General features: G+C 34.7%; 2 protein-coding genes and 1 pseudogene across 2 annotated transcripts; 2 read left to right on the forward strand and 1 right to left on the reverse strand.

The window, feature by feature from the left end:
• Positions 1–4,209: 4,209 nt before the first annotated feature.
• On the reverse strand, positions 4,210–5,346 carry LOC112090730. The gene is made up of 2 exons (XM_024162734.1): positions 5,111–5,346; positions 4,210–4,816 (listed from the first exon to the last, which is right to left on the reverse strand). Exons 1-2 carry the CDS (start codon positions 5,344–5,346, stop codon positions 4,210–4,212), a joined length of 843 nt encoding a protein of 280 aa, XP_024018502.1.
• A 6,209-nt stretch (positions 5,347–11,555) lies between these two features.
• On the forward strand, positions 11,556–13,042 carry LOC21387298 (annotated as a pseudogene).
• Positions 13,043–16,216: 3,174 nt separating this feature from the next.
• LOC21387299 (17.3 kDa class II heat shock protein) lies at positions 16,217–16,906 on the forward strand. Its single transcript, XM_010093660.2, has one exon. The coding sequence runs from the start codon at positions 16,281–16,283 to the stop codon at positions 16,764–16,766; it is 486 nt and encodes a 161-aa protein (XP_010091962.1). The 5' UTR covers positions 16,217–16,280; the 3' UTR covers positions 16,767–16,906.
• The last annotated feature ends 1,280 nt before the right edge of the window (positions 16,907–18,186 follow it).

Genomic DNA, 18,186 nt, shown 5'->3' on the forward strand with positions numbered 1-18,186 from the left:
TTTCTATTGTGAGTATTTCCTTTTCTAAAAAGGGATGATCGGTTCTGGATGTATATCTTCGGACCGTGAGTACCTTTATTTTAAATGCTTTATAAAATTTATATCCTACTGGGCCTTTCGCTCACCTTTTTCTGTTTTTAAATGTATTAAACCCCTCCAGGCGACGCGAGGAGTGGTGTGGAATAGGTAGCTATTACCGGTGGTGTGGACTTGATCTCGGGAAGCAAAGAGTTGTAACCCTTCTATCTTTTATTTCAAGGCATGTATAAGAGATTATGGTTTGTAAACTTAAATGTTGCTAGATTGTGGTTGATGTCACATTTACTTATGTTTATATTCATGTATGCTAAACCCCTGTGGGAATTCCTGACATGATACCAGTGATGTGGTTTTAAAACTGGTTTGGTTGGAAATTCCACCACCGTTCTTGAAATTAAATTTCTCTTGAATGCAGGGGCTCGTTTGGAAATACCTGAATGTTTTAGATTTGAAAGGAATTAAATTATTTTGCTAATCACTCTTTCCCAAACAGGTTTAAGTTTCTAAACGAGCCTCCACGTCACTAACCCCGATTTAGGGGCGTGACACATATCCAAAAATTTAACCATGTTTACCATTATTCCTCTTATGTAGACACATGGAAACATGGTTCGTCCATGTAGAGAACGTTTGGTTCAAGAAGTATGAGTGGATTTAGCTGCCACCATAGCTAACTTACGAGCCAGACTGGAAGCTCAAGAACACGAAAATAGAAATTTACGGGCACAGTTAGAGCAAAGAGCCCAGGAACATGAGCGAAGAAGAGCGCCACCTGTTCAACCTGCACCGCAACCAGAGCCTGCGGTGATGCCAGAATTGGTGCCACAAGCTATGCCGGTTGCTAATTAGGAACCCTTATATGTGCGGTTTCGTAGGATGAAGCCACCAGAATTTGAAGGTTCCACTGACCCACTAGAAGCTGATGAATGGTTAACTTCACCCCAAACGATTTTGGATTTCATGAATCTAACAGAGCAAGAAAAAGTTTTTTATGCTTCGTATGTGTTAAAGAAAGATGCCCGCTACTGGTGGGAGACCGTGGTAATGAGAATAAATGTGGCAATGATGACTTGGCATGAATTCTTGAGGAAATTCAATGCTAAGTACTACAATACTGTAGGTCTCCGAGCTCAACAAAATGAATTCAATAATTTGAAATAAGGTGATATGACTGTTATGGAGGCTTGTTGTAAGTTCAATCGATTGGCAAGGCTATGCCCTCAGCTAGTGCCAACAGAAATGGAAAGGGTGCGACGAATGTTAGTGATGTTTCACCCCGAAATAGCTACAATGGTAGATAGAGGGGAAAGACCACCTATAACAGTGGCGGATTGTGTAGGTAGAGCAGTCCGAGCAGAATATCATTTGGCCCAAGCTAAGGAAGAGAAAGCCAAATTTTGGGAAGCTAAGAAAAAGGATCAAGCCCAAGTAAAGCAAACCTAAAAGGGGAATCAAAAGAATAATCAAGCAGGTCAGAGTAACCAAGCTAACAGAATTGGACAAGTAAATCAACCCCCACAGAGTCGTCCACAGAATAACCAGAACCCGAATAAGAGGAAGAGAAATTTTGATGGAAATCAAAACTTTAATTCCCAAAGTCCACAACAGAGGCAAGATCGTAACACGAATTACTTGAGTGTCCTAAGTGCGGAAAGAAACATTCGGGTGTATGTTGTTATGGAACAAACAATTGCTATACATTTGGCAAAGAGAGCCATTATTCCTAGAACTATCCTCTGAATTCAAATAGACAGCCTATTAGCCAGGCAAACGCGATGCAGATAAGAGTTGAGGAAATGCAACCTCAACAAGATAGAATAGAAGCCCCATTGCAAACCAATGCTAGGTTACTGGCATACACGAGAAATGATACAGAAGCTGACACGTCAAAAGTCATGACAGCTTAGCTTACTATTGCTCAGCACTCAGCATACGCATTATTTGATTCCAGTGCGTCACATTCATTTGCATCATATGGATTTGCTGAGAAATTAAATTATGCTAAGAATAGCATTGGTCAGACATTTAGGACTATCCTGCCTTCTGGGAAAATTCTATTGTCTGAATTTAGGCTAGAGCATGTACTGATAGTCATAGCTAATAGGGAGCTATACACAGATCTAGTCGTATTAAAGATAATCGACTACGACGTCATCCTAGGAATGGATTTCTTAGGAAAATATCAAGCTACTATTGATTGTCATAATAGGAAGGTGATTTTCTAACCCGATGGGGAAGAAACTTTTGAGTACGTTGATCGCTCTAAGCGTACCCCCAGACAAGTAGTTAATGCAATGAAAGCAAGAAAATTACTTACTAGTGGTTGTGAAGTATATTTAGTACATATTGTGGAGACGACTAAAACTGATAAGTTGCAACCAAAAGATGTGCCGATAGTTCAAGATTTTCTGGAAGTCTTTTCGGAAGAATTACCAGGGTTGCCACTAGAACGTGAGATTTCGTTTGAAATTAACCTTTTACCTGGAACGGCACTGATTTCTAAGGCTCCTTATAGAATGGCTCCAACAGAACTTAAGGAGTTAAAAATGCAACTGCAAGAATTAATGGACAAAGGATTTATCCGATCAAGTTATTCACCTTAGGGAGCCTCTGTATTGTTTGTAAATAAGAAAGATTGCACATTGAGAATGTGTATTGACTATCGTGAGCTCAATAAGGTCACGATAAAGAATAAATATCCTCTACCCAGGATCGATGACTTATTCGACCAACTCAAAAGGGCGGCAATATTCTCAAAGATTGATTTGCGATTTGGATACCACCAATTGAAGATTAAGGAACAATATATACCAAAGACGACTTTCAGAACGCGTTATGGACACTACAAGTTTCTTGTGATGCCGTTTGGACTAACTAATGCCCCAACAGCTTTTATGGATTTGATGAATCGTGTCTTCTTGGATAAATTTGTTATCATTTTTTATCGACGACATACTAATTTATTCAAAGAATTAAAGGAACATGAAGAGCACTTGAGAATTACCCTTCAAATGCTAAAAAGACATTAGCTATATGCTAAATTCTCCAAGTGTGAATTTTGGCTCAATGAAGTTCATTTCTTGGGACATGTGGTCTCGAAAGACGGAATCTGAATGGATCCATCAAAGATTGAAGCTGTTAGTAAGTGGCCCGCACCAAGAAACGTAACAGAGATTCATATTTTCTTAGAGTTGGCTAGGTATTACAGGAGAATTGTAGAGGGTTTTGCAAAACTAGATGCATCACTCACTACCTTTACACGAAAAGAAAATAAGTATGAATGGACTGAGAAGTATGAGGAAAGTTTTCAAGAATTCAAACGAAAGCTAACTATTGCACCAATCCTTACTATCCCAAAGGATGGAGAAAACTTTTACGTATACAACGATGTTTCCAAACTAGGGCTGGGAGCAGTACTGATGTAAAATGGAAAGGTAATTGCGTACGCGTCTAAACAATTGAAAACTCATGAGAGAAACTATCCTACTCATGATCTTGAATTGGCCGGCCACCTTTGGATGTCACATGGCTAAATCTCAGCCCTTCATCCAATTTTCACTTTTAATCTTAACCATTGATAATTTAATAATTATCCTATTTTGGTTCAGTTTAATTCTTATCCGGTACTCGTTTTATCCGCATTTTTCAGACAGTTAGTCAACTTAGTCAACCTTGACCATTCTTGACTAACTTTTTGAGGGTGACATTTTGGTCGACTCTCTGTCAACAAATTTTGACTTGGTCAACTCAAATCAGCCGAAACCCAATTTTCTCAGTTCGGCCTTCCGAACCCTTATTTCTTCTGTTTTCTCGTTCCGATCGTTTCTAAAACCCTAGAATTGATGCCTTTCAATTTTTTTCCATTTCTTAAACTTATCATTCATGTGTTTACCCACTTGTGGGCTTAACACAACTTTCCATACTTCTTTCTTAAATACAGTCTGAAAATCAGTAACTGTGTTGTAGTTCAGAAATTTCTGAACTTTAGCTTATAACTTGCTATTCTATACTTATATCAACAAATACTTATCATAACAGTATTCATATTAATGATACAAAAGATTCTAGGAAATATTATCCTATACAAGAATTCTTATAAATTTCTCGGTCATGACAATCACCCCTCCTTAAAAATTTTCGTCCCCGAAAATCAGAACAAATGGGGGTACTTCATTCACATCTCATCTTCACGTTCCCATGTTGGTTCTTCCACTTTTGATTCCTCAACAGTATCTTTACAAGTGGAATACTTCGATTCCGAAGACGCTTCTCTTCTCGTGCAAGTATTTGCACCGGTTGTTCCTCATAAGTCATGCCTTCGTGAATCTGAATCGGTTCATGTTCTATAATATAGGATGGATCGAGTATATACTTCTTTAACATTGAGACGTGGAATACATTATGTACCACGTCTAATTCCGGCGGTTGATAGGCTACTTTCTCTATTCGTTTGATAATCTGGAAAGGTCCTATATACCTTGGGCTCAATTTGCCTTTCTTGCCAAAACGCATAACACCTTTCATGGGTACGATCTTCAAGAAGACTGAATCTTCTTCACTAAACTCCAATGGTCTTCTACGCTTATCAGCATAGCTTTTCTGACGGTCATGTGCCGTCTTCATCTTTTGATGAATTTTCTGGATAGATTCAACCGCCTCCTGAATGAATTTTGTCTTATGTAATTGCTTCTCCCTAGTTTCATACCACTGAATGGGAGATCTACACTTTCTTTCATACAAAGCTTCATATGGTGGCATACCGATTGAAGCTTGATAACTGTTGTTATACGAGAATTCAATAAATGACAGTTTCTTATTCCATGCTCCTTTAAAATCCATCACACATGCTCTAAGCATATCTTCTAAAGTTTAGATGGTACGTTCCGATTATGCATCAGTCTGAGGATGAAAAACTGTGCTAAATCTTAATTCTGAGCCCATGACTTCTTGTACACTCTTCTAAAACGTTAAGGTAAAGTGGCTATCCCGATCTGAGACAATGGATAAAGGTATTCCATGCAGTCTAACTATGTTGGTGACGTAACACTCTGCTAACTTTTTTAGGGTATACGTCACTTTTATGGGTACAAAATGGGCAGATTTAGTCAATCTATCAACAATTACCCATATTGCATCATAACATTCACTTGTTTTGGGCAGTCCCACCACAAAATCCATGGTTATATGCTCCCATTTCCATTCCGGAACATCTAAAGGTTGCAACTCTCCAGCTGGATGTTTATGCTCTGCTTTAACCTCTTGACATGTTAAACAACGACTAACGTAGTCCACGATGTCATGTTTCATGTATCTCCACCAAAAGTGTTATTTTAAATCTTGATACATCTTAGTCGCTCCTGGATATATCGAATAAGAGGTATTATGAGCTTCAGAAAGAATTTAACTCTTAAGATTTTCATCTTTTGAAACACAAATTCTTCCTCGAAATATGAGTATTCCCTTATCAAAGGCTTTGAACTCTGTCTTTTTTCCTTTCTCAGCTTGAGGTCATGTTTGAAAAATGATATTTAGAATACTTTGTAAGAAATATTTAAATTGAAACATAAAGAACAAATTAAAAAAAATATAAATTATTGAGGATAAGACTATAAATAACAAACATAGAAGTTTAACTTGATTTTGATTACATTACTTTGTTTCACATGACCCGGTTATTCACACCGCAATAAGAGAGCCAAAAAAAAAAAAAAAAACAAACAAACAAACTTAAAGATAGTTGAGCACGCTTTCTCACGCATAACTCTATCTCTCGGCACAAAATCACCAAAAAGCCCAAGGCAACATAAACTGAAAAAAATCAAGACCGATGGCAAAATCGTACAAACATACCAAAGCCCAGTTGAAATTCTCAAAAGCCCCGCACCCAACAAAAGAAGAGAAAAAAGAAAAAAGGGCAAGACAGACATTTCACAAAAAAAGGGCAAAAAGAAACGTACACTGTTCAAAGAACAGTAACTCCACTACCTACCTATTATAGTATATAGTATAATATATACTCTATTTATCTTATTACCCCCAATTCCCCTTCTAAGTTCTAACTATCACATGCCGAAATAAGATTTTTTTATTTTTTTTATTTTTTAAAATTACTCCTATAAATGATATTTATAATGCATTATATTGGTACAGCTCTCCATATAGACGTTGGTTTTAAATTCCAATGGACTAATCTATATTAATTATTCAAGACTTTAGGACAAAGTATCTCTCTCTCCCTCTGTTAATGATCCACCATAGTTTTTCATGTCCTTAATAAATTTATATTCTGATAATCCATTCCAAAATCAAGACTGATAAAAAACGCTGAATATCTAATGATTGTGGGTCCAAACATATTTGGTGCAAAGTGGATCATGCATCTCCCAAAACACACACACATGTATATATTTTTAGGAACTTACCAACTCGTTTTTGTTTACATAGTCTTTCAAATCTGTGGTGGTCTTGTATATTTTAATTACGGAAATAGTAGAAAATATGCCAATATGAAAAGTTTAAGAAAGTATATAGGCTAATTTTTAGTTATAAAAATTAATATGTCATAACTTGTCAAGTTATGATTCATAACCAGATAAGTTATAGACAAACTTATCAAGTTATGGTTCATAGCCAGACAAGTTATGGACAAAAATCGTGAATTATGGATAATAACTTGTCAAGTTATGGTTCATAACTAAACAAGTTAAAGACGAAAATAATAATTTAGCCTATATATTAACTTATATAAACTATTAACTTATTAATTTTAATTCATCTCAAGTCTTGACTTATTTTTTTCTTTCTCCATTTTAATTATCATAGTTGGCTCTTTATTACAGTTTTGATGAACTGACCAACCCCACAAAAGTAAGATTACTATGGGCAAAGAGCTTTTAAATCTCGATTCTCAAGCCATCCTTTTATAAGTTTGGGTGGCTTTTTTAAATAATTTAAATATCAATTCTCAGGTCGTCATTTTCCAAGTTTTGGTTGTTTACTCAACCGTTAGGCCACTGTTACATAAGTCTATTCTAGGAGGAAGGGCCGTAGGGAATTTTACAGGAAAATGCGGAAATATGGAAAATGAGCACTAAGGTGTCAAGTTGTTACAAGTTTATTAGGGGAGAGAATATTTAGGAAGTTTAGTAGCGTGGGAACGAGTTGTCTGTTCATCGAGAAAATACTGTTAGCAGACCATTGGAAGGAAGGAAAACCTCGAATTTTTTTATTATTTTTTGTTATTTTCTTACTTCTTTGTGAATGGAATTTCTCTCTTATGAGAGATGTAAGTGAGATAAATAAAAGGAACTTGACCAATTTTCAAGTTATTTCCTCTGTCTATTGTTAATTTGTTAATGTGTGTTGGTACCTAATATCAACCCCCTCAATTATAACATGGAACACAATCCATTCTAAACATATACTCTCGTGATGGGCACATATATAATTACACGCCCAACTTTTAATTGTATTTTTCTTTTGTTATTGATTTGACTATAGCCTAATCCTTGTCGGTTCAATGTGACAATCGATAAATATGATTTATCATTTTTGACTAAATTCATCAGAAGATTACATGAAAAGTGGGGCACACAAAGTGATTCCCCTAATATTGGATTTCCCCAGTTACAAATCTCCGTGATCACCCTGTGTAAATCTTGTATTTAATTATTTTGGTTTTTCTTTTTTTCCTTTTAATACTTTGCCTTGTTCATTTTATCAATTTGAGTTTAGAATTCGAGTTTTGCTACAGTAAAAAACTCTCAGAAATAGTCACATTTAACTTTTTTGTTACAGTAAAAAGTTCTTACATAAAATCACATCTCAACTCGAATCAGCGAACTAAACCGAACCATCTAGTGGAAATGTTCAAGCTATATGTCCGGAGCCCACGCTTTATTTCTAACCCAAGGTGTAAGAGGAGCCCAGTAAGTTTTGTTTGGTAGGCTTTTTTGAAGGAAAATCTTCCACATATTTACGGGGTTGGGTTGGAGATACTGTGGGCCTGTTTAGTTCGCTGATTCGAGTTTTTAATTCGAGTTGAGATGTGACTTTATGTGAGAGCTTTTTACTGTAGTAAAAAAGTTAGATGTGATTGTTTGTGAGAGCTTTTTACTGTAGCAAAACTCGAATTCTAAACTCGAATCAATGAAATGAACGATGTCACAATAGGCCGTAGGTCTCATACTCCGGACTTTTGGTACTTCCTTCTCCGGGCTTTTTTTTCTTTTTTTTTTTTTTTTTTTTTTTTTTTTTTTTTTTTTTTGTCATGGGAAATAGTGTTCTCTTTAATAAGCTTATGTTAATCGATTCTGGAGTAAACTAGGTTGTATACCATTTTTGAAGTCTAGTTATTTATTTATACTGTAGTGTATTTGAATTCCAAATTCGTAAAAGTGATATTCCTCTAATTCATTCAAGTTATTGCGCATTTAGTTGTGGTTTCATGTTATGGCCATTTAGTTGACCACAAAGTCATCTAAAATTTTTGAGAAAAATAGGAAATGTGGCCTCCCTGACTCACCTCTTTAATTTTTTGTGTTACTCTATTGTAAATTCTGCTCCTTTTAAAATAATTTATAAAGGAAGTAAGTGAGGCAAAAGATCTTATTATAGAGTTTTAAAAGAGGCGTAAATCTTTATGCTTTCTCAGAGAATTCTTCTAGATTTCCCAAAGCATTTCCCCTTCAGTGAAAGGAAAATAGCAGATAATTTATTTATGGTGAAATAAATATACAAGTGTCATAACTATTTAGCCTATGAAATATGAAATATGCATTCAATTAGACATCCTTTGAGTCAAGTAGTATATGCATTGAAAAATGCCGATTGGGTCGGGCTTCAGAAATGGGGCGTATTGCTCAAATCATTGGTCCGATACTTGGATGTCACTTTTCTACCGGGTAAGATGCTTAATATTTACAGCGCTCTGGTAGTTAAGGGTTGAGATACTGTTGGTCAATAAATTAATGTGACTTGTGAAGTACAATAATTATTAGGAAATAATGGAGTTAGAGCTGTAATTATGAGTGCTACAGATGGTCTAATGCGAGGAATGGAAGTGATTTGACACAAGAGCTTACATATCAAGCACGATGAAGCTGTGACACAATACAATCTTTTTTTCGGCCGGACAAAGTAAACATTAGTTTATAGCTTGGTCTATGTTTACTACAACACGGAGGATTAAGAAGGGCAGGGTCGTGCTCATATTTTTAATTTTAGGTACACTAGGCTAACACGACATAAACAAAATCTAAGCACGACACATCTTTTTGAGCATGATGATCGCCGACCTAGCGACTTAAATATAGTGATGATAATCGACAACAAATTATTAATAAACGAACAAAGTAAAAAACGACAATAAAGCAAATGTAAAAGAGGAAACGACCAAAAAAAAATGTTAATTGGAATTAAAGACTGACAAGGTACAAAGTCAAAAACGACAGTGAAGTGAATTTAAAAGTGAAACTACAATGAAATGAAAACCAAAGATAAAAGAAATTAAAATAACGACGACAGCAAAATTGGAGACCAACAAAACACGACAGAAAAATGGAAAGCAATAATAAAATGAACGGCGGCAATAAAAAGGGAAAACGGCAAGTCTAGCTATAAAAAGAACACAAATAAAGAGACGACAGTGAAATGGAAAATTACGACAAAGCAAACTATAATTAAAATAAAAACAAAAGAAAATCAAACTAATAAACGACACATTGAAACTAACAACCAGGTGGAAAGACGACAACAAAAACAAGTAAGCGACAAATGAAAACAAGGAAACAAAAACGCAAACGACAACAAAATGAAAACGGTTATGAAACGGAAAACGGAAAAATTTTAAAAGACGATAAAAGTGAAGAAAAAAATATAAAGAAAAGCAAACGACAGGAAAAGGAATGATAAGACAAACAAGTAACATAATCATACAAACGACAGAGAAAGATACGCACGACAACAATTACAAAATTATCACAAAAAAAATAACAACAAACTGAAAACGACCAAAGCTATTGGATTAATTAGGAAGATGACGTTCGCGATAGGCCTTTTTGATTTTGATTTTTTTCCTTCTTTTCTCGGAACTCGGAACCAATTTAGAGAAGGAAGTTACATTAATGATACACCATTTTTGGATACAAAACAGCTGTATTAGATAATAATTCTTACCATGAGTTGAGGAGGATGTGAGAGTGAGTTCTTTTTTTTTTGGTCTGTGGAAAGAGAGTGATATAGTTTATTGACCCCATTTATTTCACCGATTCGAGTTTTATTATAGTAAAAAAATTTAAAAAATAATCATATTTAATTTTTTACTATAATAAAAAATTTTCACATAAAATCATATCACAATTCAAATTAAAAACTCAAATCAATAAATATTTATTTTTTCATAAGAAAATAGTGCTCTGCAGTTTACTATTGCATGGAAACAATAGACTGACGGTGGTCTAACGTCAGGAACCCTTAAACGAGAAGACCATAGCTTGTTTTGCGTTACTTACTCTTGTCCAATTTTTTGATGTTTCAAATGGTGTTTGATAAACCACCTAATTATGCCAGGTCATTTAATGAAGTTAGATGGAAAAACACGTAAAAGTTAATTAAAAAGTAATTTAAAATTTTGTAAATAACATGACACAATACATATAGTTGGCCAGTTTGATACTATTTAGGACATAGAAAGTGGACTTTTTAATCTTAGGGTCTGTTTCGTTCGTCAATTCGAATTTAGATGTAACTTTATATGAGAATTTTTTACTATAATAAAAAAATTAAATGTAATTTTTTTTGAGAACTTTTTACTATAGTAAAAAAATTAGTCCTCTAACTTAATTCATTTTCATTTTGGCGAGTCAGCAAGAAATAGTCCACTATATATCCATATAATATATAACACCCAATCTCTTATGTTCAATCGACCAGTCCAAGTGCAAATTTTTTAAGTCTCTGCCGTTTTCGTTGACCTGGAAATATAATTAATTACTTTAAAATCACTCAACAGATAAATGAAAATTATGGGAGAATAATTTGTTTATAGGCACTAATTCAGTTTCTTTTAACAAGTTTTGAATAAAGTTGGAGTGTTGGACTTACTAAGTGACATTGATTATCCTATAATTAGTTGGAACCTTCACCGGTACTAAACTAATACGTCATTACTTACCTACTCATTTTAAAATCCATCATGAGAAAAACACTTGGCTTTCCCAAATTTGGGTAGAAAACTTCATTCACATTGAACAAGGAAAAGTTTCAAATTTAGGGTTGTTTTTGCACAGTAACTTCTGCTGTCATTATCCAAATTTATTAAAATAACCTTAATAATAAAATTTATTTCTTAATATACCTATTTTACTTTTTCCATATCAAACTAAAATATATATATTTTAAAATAATTACTTAAAAATTGAAAATCTTTAATAAATATGCTATGCTAAATTTCATTCACGTATTTTTATATATTATGAATGTTGACCATAAAAATAGAAATAAAACTAACTATAAATATGTGTGATAAAGTATGTCTATTTTTGTTATTATACATTTCAACAATAATTTTATAAACAGTTTACTAAACACTTAAATTTCTGCTTTTGATACTCACAACAGTTTTATAAAAATATTTACCAAACACTATATGCTTCTGGTCACGATAACTTATCACTAACAACATAGCAACAGCACAACAATGCTAAACTCGCTCTAGATCATCATTCATCTACCGTGGAAAGAACTAGAAGCTTGCTTTATGAAGCTGCACACGAGGGGAGTGTACTTGCTACTCTGCTTGAATTGCTTCAACAAGACAGGTTGATTCTCGATTGAGTCATCGTGGATGGTTTTACCGAGGGTACTCGTCTCCATTTGGCAGCAATGTTGGGACATACAGATTTCGTGAAGGTGATTTTGAGCCGAAACCCTGAACTCGCCAGGGAGTTGGACTCGCAGCATTCATTGCCTCTTCACTTGGCGGCGGCAAAAGGGGACTTGGAAACGGTGGAAGCATTGTTGGTTGTGAGATCCGAGATGTGCTTGCGGCGGTAAAAGGGCGCCTTGACGTGGTGGGATAGTTGGTTAGTCCGAACGCGGCTCGGGTGACTTTAGGCCGGGGAGAGACGGTTTGCATGTGTGCGTGAGGCATAATCAGTTGGAAGCTTTGAGGCTTTTGGTTTAGGTCATGGATGATAATCAGTTTTTGAATGCTAGGGATGATTATGGCATGACTGTACTTCCCCTGGCAGTGGCTGATAAACAGATTGAGGTAAGGATAATACTTTTTCATTCGACTATGTAACCTAACTAGTTATGATTTAATAATTCGCAAAATATGAATACATTCTGTGATTTGATCAAAATCCAATAATTTAGTTATTACTTGTTCGCAACTTTGCAAACTAGAAAGTGTGCTAAGCTTTAGAATATTAACTTATAATTCAGACGATATCCAATGTAGATGCCAATATCCATATCAATGCTAAAGTATTGAAGTGAATGCCGCAAATGCAGAGTCAAAGAAACGAGAATGACATTGACATTGCAGAGTACCTTCGAGTGGCGGGAGCTTTGCGAACCACAGACACTCCTAGTAGTAGTAGTACTAGCCGTGTTCACTTTAATGTTGTGCATAATTATAAGCCAGAGGACTGGCTTGTGAGAAAGCGCGAAGCGCTTATGGTGGTGGCCCGCTGATGGCGACAATATTGCCGGCGGCGGTCTTTGGCAAGATAACTCGTCCTCTACTACAGGATCATCATATAATTCCCAATCAAGTCACCAAGCGGGAGATTCAACAATGGATTAAGAACATGACATGTATTACACCTGGTACTTGTATTACAACACGATCGGCTTTGTGGCTTCTTTGAGCATAATCTTGTTGCTAATCACAGGTCTGCCTTTCATGCGCAGGTTCTTCATGTGGGTTTTGACGGTCATCATGTGGCTCGCTCTTACGGCAATGTCTTGTACGTATAGAATCTCCATCTGTATTTAACTTCACGCCAACAAAACAGGCCCAAGTAGCTCGAACTGTCATATCCTATTTAGTTTACGGGTGGGTCGGCGTCATGGACATTATTTTACTAATTCACACCATTCGTCTAACGGCGAATTTGTTTACAAAGTTTAAGATTTGTTACTCCACGAAGAAAGACGTTCATAACGACCAACTTCTAATCTTTCCAGCATTTCAATGCATCATGTACATATATGTTTGTTTAGATTTTCAATTTTCAAGGTTCTGTAGCTGCGACATGTACAAGTTCAATGTCGGTATTATGAACTTTTGCATCAGTTTTTACGTGTTTATTATGAATATCCTGAGACTTCTTTTTTTCTAATCCAGTTTCCTTGGTAAAGGAGATTTATAGTACTGTTGTTATTTGTTGCTAGTAGTTGTGGCGACATAATTATGTGTTTATACATGAAATTTTTTTGGCATCATATTCTGTGTAAATACGTACTCCCAGAGAGACTTGATCATCAAATACGTTTTGATGAGATGGTTCCATGAGTAAATTTCAATCATAAATAGAACTATTCATTTAAATTTCAACCATAAATGGAACTATTTATACGATATTGCCTAAATTATATTTCACCATTTGTAGCAACTCTACTAGTGCAGTGTGTAATAATCAGAGAATCTCTACCACTATAGTTTTTCACTATATGTTCAAACCGGTCTCTACATGTATACATGTATTGCAATCAGAGAATCTCTACCACTATAGTACATAATCAGAGAATCTTGGCTTGGCTTGCAATCGGTCTCTACCACTATGTATACATGTATTGCAATCGGTTATGTACTGCAAGATCAAGTGATACATGTATTCGTTGAAAGTCACAAGCTTGGCTTGCAAGCTCCTCTAGACGGTATGTCACGAAGAAGGATTCGGAATATCTGTCCAAGAGGAGCGGTACGTCACGAAGAAGGATTCGGAATATTTGTCTAATCTCAAATGATGTCTGACTAATCATATTTTATTATAGCATTTAATAGATTCAAACTTTAAAGTATGAAAATGGTCAGTTGCAAAACATTTCAAAATTTTCAAATATTGTAGCATAGTTTGATTGATTAGCACCGTGTTGGACATTAAAACTTGTCTAGTAATAATTTGAGTCCCACAAAAAAAAAAATGATTAACATAATAAACGAGGGTAATTAAAGAGTAAAGACAAATTTGAACCTAGCTATGACAACTAGTAAAAAACTACGACTGACCAACAAATAAAGACGACCATATAAAAGAAGAAAACGACAACGTTTAAACGGAGGACATGATAAGAATTAAGAGCCAAAAAAAAACATAGGATACCAAATGAAACGACAATTAAGTAACAAAACGACAAGAAAACTACAAAAGGAAAGATAAAAAAAGGTCGCTTAGCAACGAGGAAAAAGATTAAACGACAACAAAAAAAATCAGGAAGGGAAAAAAAAAGAAAGTCAAATTACAAACAACAAAGTTAGAAACGACAACAACCTATGTTTACAGCATGAAGAGTAAATGACAAAGTACGACAAATGAACGACCATCAAAAAATTAAAACGATAGAAGAAGAACACGACCAAAGTAACAATCGACGACAACGAAAACATCAAATGAATGAAGAACCACAAAAAGATAAAACGGCAAGAGAAGAAGGAAAAAAAAAAGGGATGAACGACAGCAAAGTGAAACAACGTGAAAATTGGAAACGATTAAAAGAAAAGATTAAATGACAGAGTGATCAACAACAAAACTAAAATTTAAAAATGCAATAGCAAAATTCAAATAGCAAGGGTTGAATAATTAAAAAACGACAACAAAATTAAGAAAACGATAGAATTAAAAGCGTGACTAAAAGAAGAAGCAGTAGTGGAATCAGGAAGGGTAATCTTGATAAATTTTCTTTGATAGTGCATAGATTAAAATTTTTATTTTTTACTCTTAATTCATAATTTTTAGTTAAATAATTACACTAATAATAAAAGAGTATTAAAGTCAGCCTCATGCACTTTCAAAAATAAATTCTCTATTTACCCTTAATAGATGGTATCTGCAGCCAGAAAATCTTTCAAAAGTCACTTTCTCCCACGATGAAGAAAACAGGTAACACTTTAGAAAATGCAATATGTCTCCAGAAAGTTCCATATTGCGTGAAAATTCGGATGAATATGCATGCATGGCAGAAAATGTGCATTCGTGTCTTTGTAAAGAAATTGAAGTGTCCCCTTGGCAATAGTTAGAACAATCAAAACAAAAAACAAAAAACAAAAAATAAAAAATAAAAAAATAAACAAAACAAAAAAGAAGTGCAAACTAAAAGTTCAATTGCACAATTTCTGCTCAAGTCATTGAAACCTGAACTAGTCCTCTCAAACACAAGCGTCTAACTGTCGGAGACTCATCTGATACGTGTTGACACAACACCTCCACCATCTCCTCGAATAGAAATTATTCAATACACCATATGCACCACGTCATATTATTTATGTGACACACTTGTTTAATAAGATTATATCATTTGAATATTTTATCTATGTTAATTTTTTACTTTTATTTTTAGTTATGCTTAATTTTAAAGTTAAGTCATTAAAATAAAGAAATTACGTAGAATAATAATTGTTTTTGACTCAATAATTAATGTAAATACCTATTAAAAAATAGAAAAATAAAAATAAAAAACTGACATAGATAAAATATCTAAATTATATAATCTCATTAAATAAATATACCACATAAATAATATGACGTGGTACACTCAGTATATTAAACCCAAATCCACCACTACAGTATAAATAAATTAAAAAATAAGTTGAAATTAAAGTGGCTAAAACAAATTAAAAGAGAACAAAAAAAAATGAAAGTTGTAATAACAGTAGAACATGATAGAAACAACTTGAATGTAGCTAGTTAAGGAATTCAAGCCCAAAAAATAACAATACTAGTATAGATAAAAGGCAATTAATAATTAATTAAAAAAGCAAACATAGATATCTGGCAGAACCTTCAACCATTTTCTCCACCATTCTAGAAAGGACACTACATACGTGGGCCATCATTGCTTGTCAACCTTTTCTCAGTAAGCTCCAGAACTCTCTCACATTCTTTAAAACACATTATCCCTATTGCTCACTATAAAAACCAATCCCAACTCCAGTCTGAAACCTAAATTATCTGTCGAAAGATCATTTTCAGCGATACCAAATTCTTCCTCTTTTTTTTTTTATTAAAAAAAACATGGATTTAACCAATAGCATTGGCTTCAACTCCCCACTCTTCTCAATTCTCGAAGACATGCTCGACGTTGCCGGCGATGAGCCCGAGAAGTCGCGGAACAACCCGTCCCGGGCTTACGTCCGAGACGCGAAGGCGATGGCGGCGACGCCGGTGGACGTGATCGAGTACCCGAACGCCTACGAATTTGTGGTGGACATGCCCGGGATCAAGCCCGGCGAGATCAAGGTCCAGGTGGAGGACGACGCCGTTTTGGTGGTGAGCGGAGAGCGGAAAAGGGAGAAAGACAAGGACGCCATAGATGGGGTCAAGTACGTGAGGATGGAGAGGAGGGTCGGCAAGTTCATGAGGAAGTTTTCGCTGCCGGAGAACGCCAATAAGGACGCCGTTTCGGCGGTGTGTCGGGACGGTGTTCTGACGGTGAAGGTGGAGAAGCTGCCGCCGCCGGAGCCGAAGAGGCCTAAGACCATCGAGGTCAAGGTTGCTTGAGTGTGGGACTTATATATATTTGTGACTTGTGAAGGTACAATGTTTATGTATGGTGTCGAATCGGGGATATGTTGTACTGCTTTTGGTGTATGCAGGTGGTTTGTATTGGTCTTGAGACTTTATGAATAAAATTGAGTTTTTTTTAATAAAAAAAAACTTGTATTTATATTTTCTTGTTTTCGCGATGGGAAAAAGAAAAAGATTTAGATCCTTTGCCGACCACATCATGATCGTGGAGGGAAAAGGGAAAAGGAAAAGTGAATCATGAGAATTTAAATTTTTAATTTAAATTGAGAATTTAAAATTTTAATTTAAATTTAAACGTGATATTTTTTTAAAATTTTTAATTAGAAAAAATTAATAACTTCTAAACGAAAAAGGTCCCATCATTTATACTAGTTTTGCTAGAAAGAACACATCGTTTTCCTTTGAACGACAAGAAAAGACACTATCGACTTAGTTAGATATTAAAAAATTATTTTACACAAAGAGCAACAATACTACTCCAAAAATAGATTTAGAAAATTAAAAAGTTCAAAAACAATAAATTGTCAGAAAAAGTAGCATTTTCACTCTAAAACCACAGGACTTATAATCAATTCCAAATAATAAACAATTAATAAAAACTTAACAACTAGTAAAATCAAATTATATATTTTGTAAATTTTAAAATGTCAACATGTAAAATAATAAATCAACCTTTAAAAATAGTTAGCTCTTATAGTACTTATAAGTAAATGGACGGTAACCTAGTGATAAAGAAGCATCATGGTGTCAACAATTTAAATGTTGGGTCCCTGTTTTTTTTTAGAAGGAGACTAATAGAGTGTTTGGTATGATGATTCGTATTATGGTTCGAATCTTAATTCATAACTCGTTATAATGTTTTCTCTCATAAAAAATACACGTAAACTGAGAATAATTCTGAATAATAATTCTAAATCTGTAAAAAAATGTTAATTATACGAGCGTAGTATTCAATTTAGGCTCCGTTCATTTCACCGATTTAAATTAAAAATTTAAGTTTTGTTACAGTAATAAACTCTTAAAAATAGTCACATTTAAATTTTTTATTATAGTAAAAAACTCTCACATAAAGTCACATTTTAACTTAAATTAAAAATTTGAATCAGCGAAGTCCAATTTGAGGGTTTTTTGGTAATGTTAGTTTCATCTTTTTCATTAAAAAAAATAAAAAAAATGTGGAGAGATTCCATTTGGACAGGCAGGTCAAGATCAACAAATGGCCTTGCATGATCAGCAAAAAATGGCCTCGCATGACCAGTTGGTTTCCGACAACAAACAGACCACAGGTTGCCACGTCTCTAAGGCGCGGCACCTGAACGACACGAAAAAGGACCAACTTAAGGCCAATGCTTACCAATCCTTCCATATAGACTACCACGTAGCACCCCTACAC

The sequence above is a fragment of the Morus notabilis genome, unplaced genomic scaffold (assembly GCF_000414095.1).
Source record: "Morus notabilis unplaced genomic scaffold, ASM41409v2 Scaffold1850, whole genome shotgun sequence".
Taxonomy (NCBI): Eukaryota; Viridiplantae; Streptophyta; class Magnoliopsida; order Rosales; family Moraceae; genus Morus; species Morus notabilis.

What these genes read in the sequence shown, in the direction of transcription:
- LOC112090730 (XM_024162734.1), bottom strand. Translation starts at nt 5,346, where the DNA reads ATGAAACATGACATCGTGGACTACGTTAGTCGTTGTTTAACATGTCAA. An exon ending in TTTGTACCCATAAAAGTGAC is followed by an intron (nt 4,817 to 5,110) that starts GTATACCCTAAA and finishes GTATAACAACAG; the next exon opens with TTATCAAGCTTCAATCGGTA.
- LOC21387299 (XM_010093660.2), top strand. Translation starts at nt 16,281, where the DNA reads ATGGATTTAACCAATAGCATTGGCTTCAACTCCCCACTCTTCTCAATT.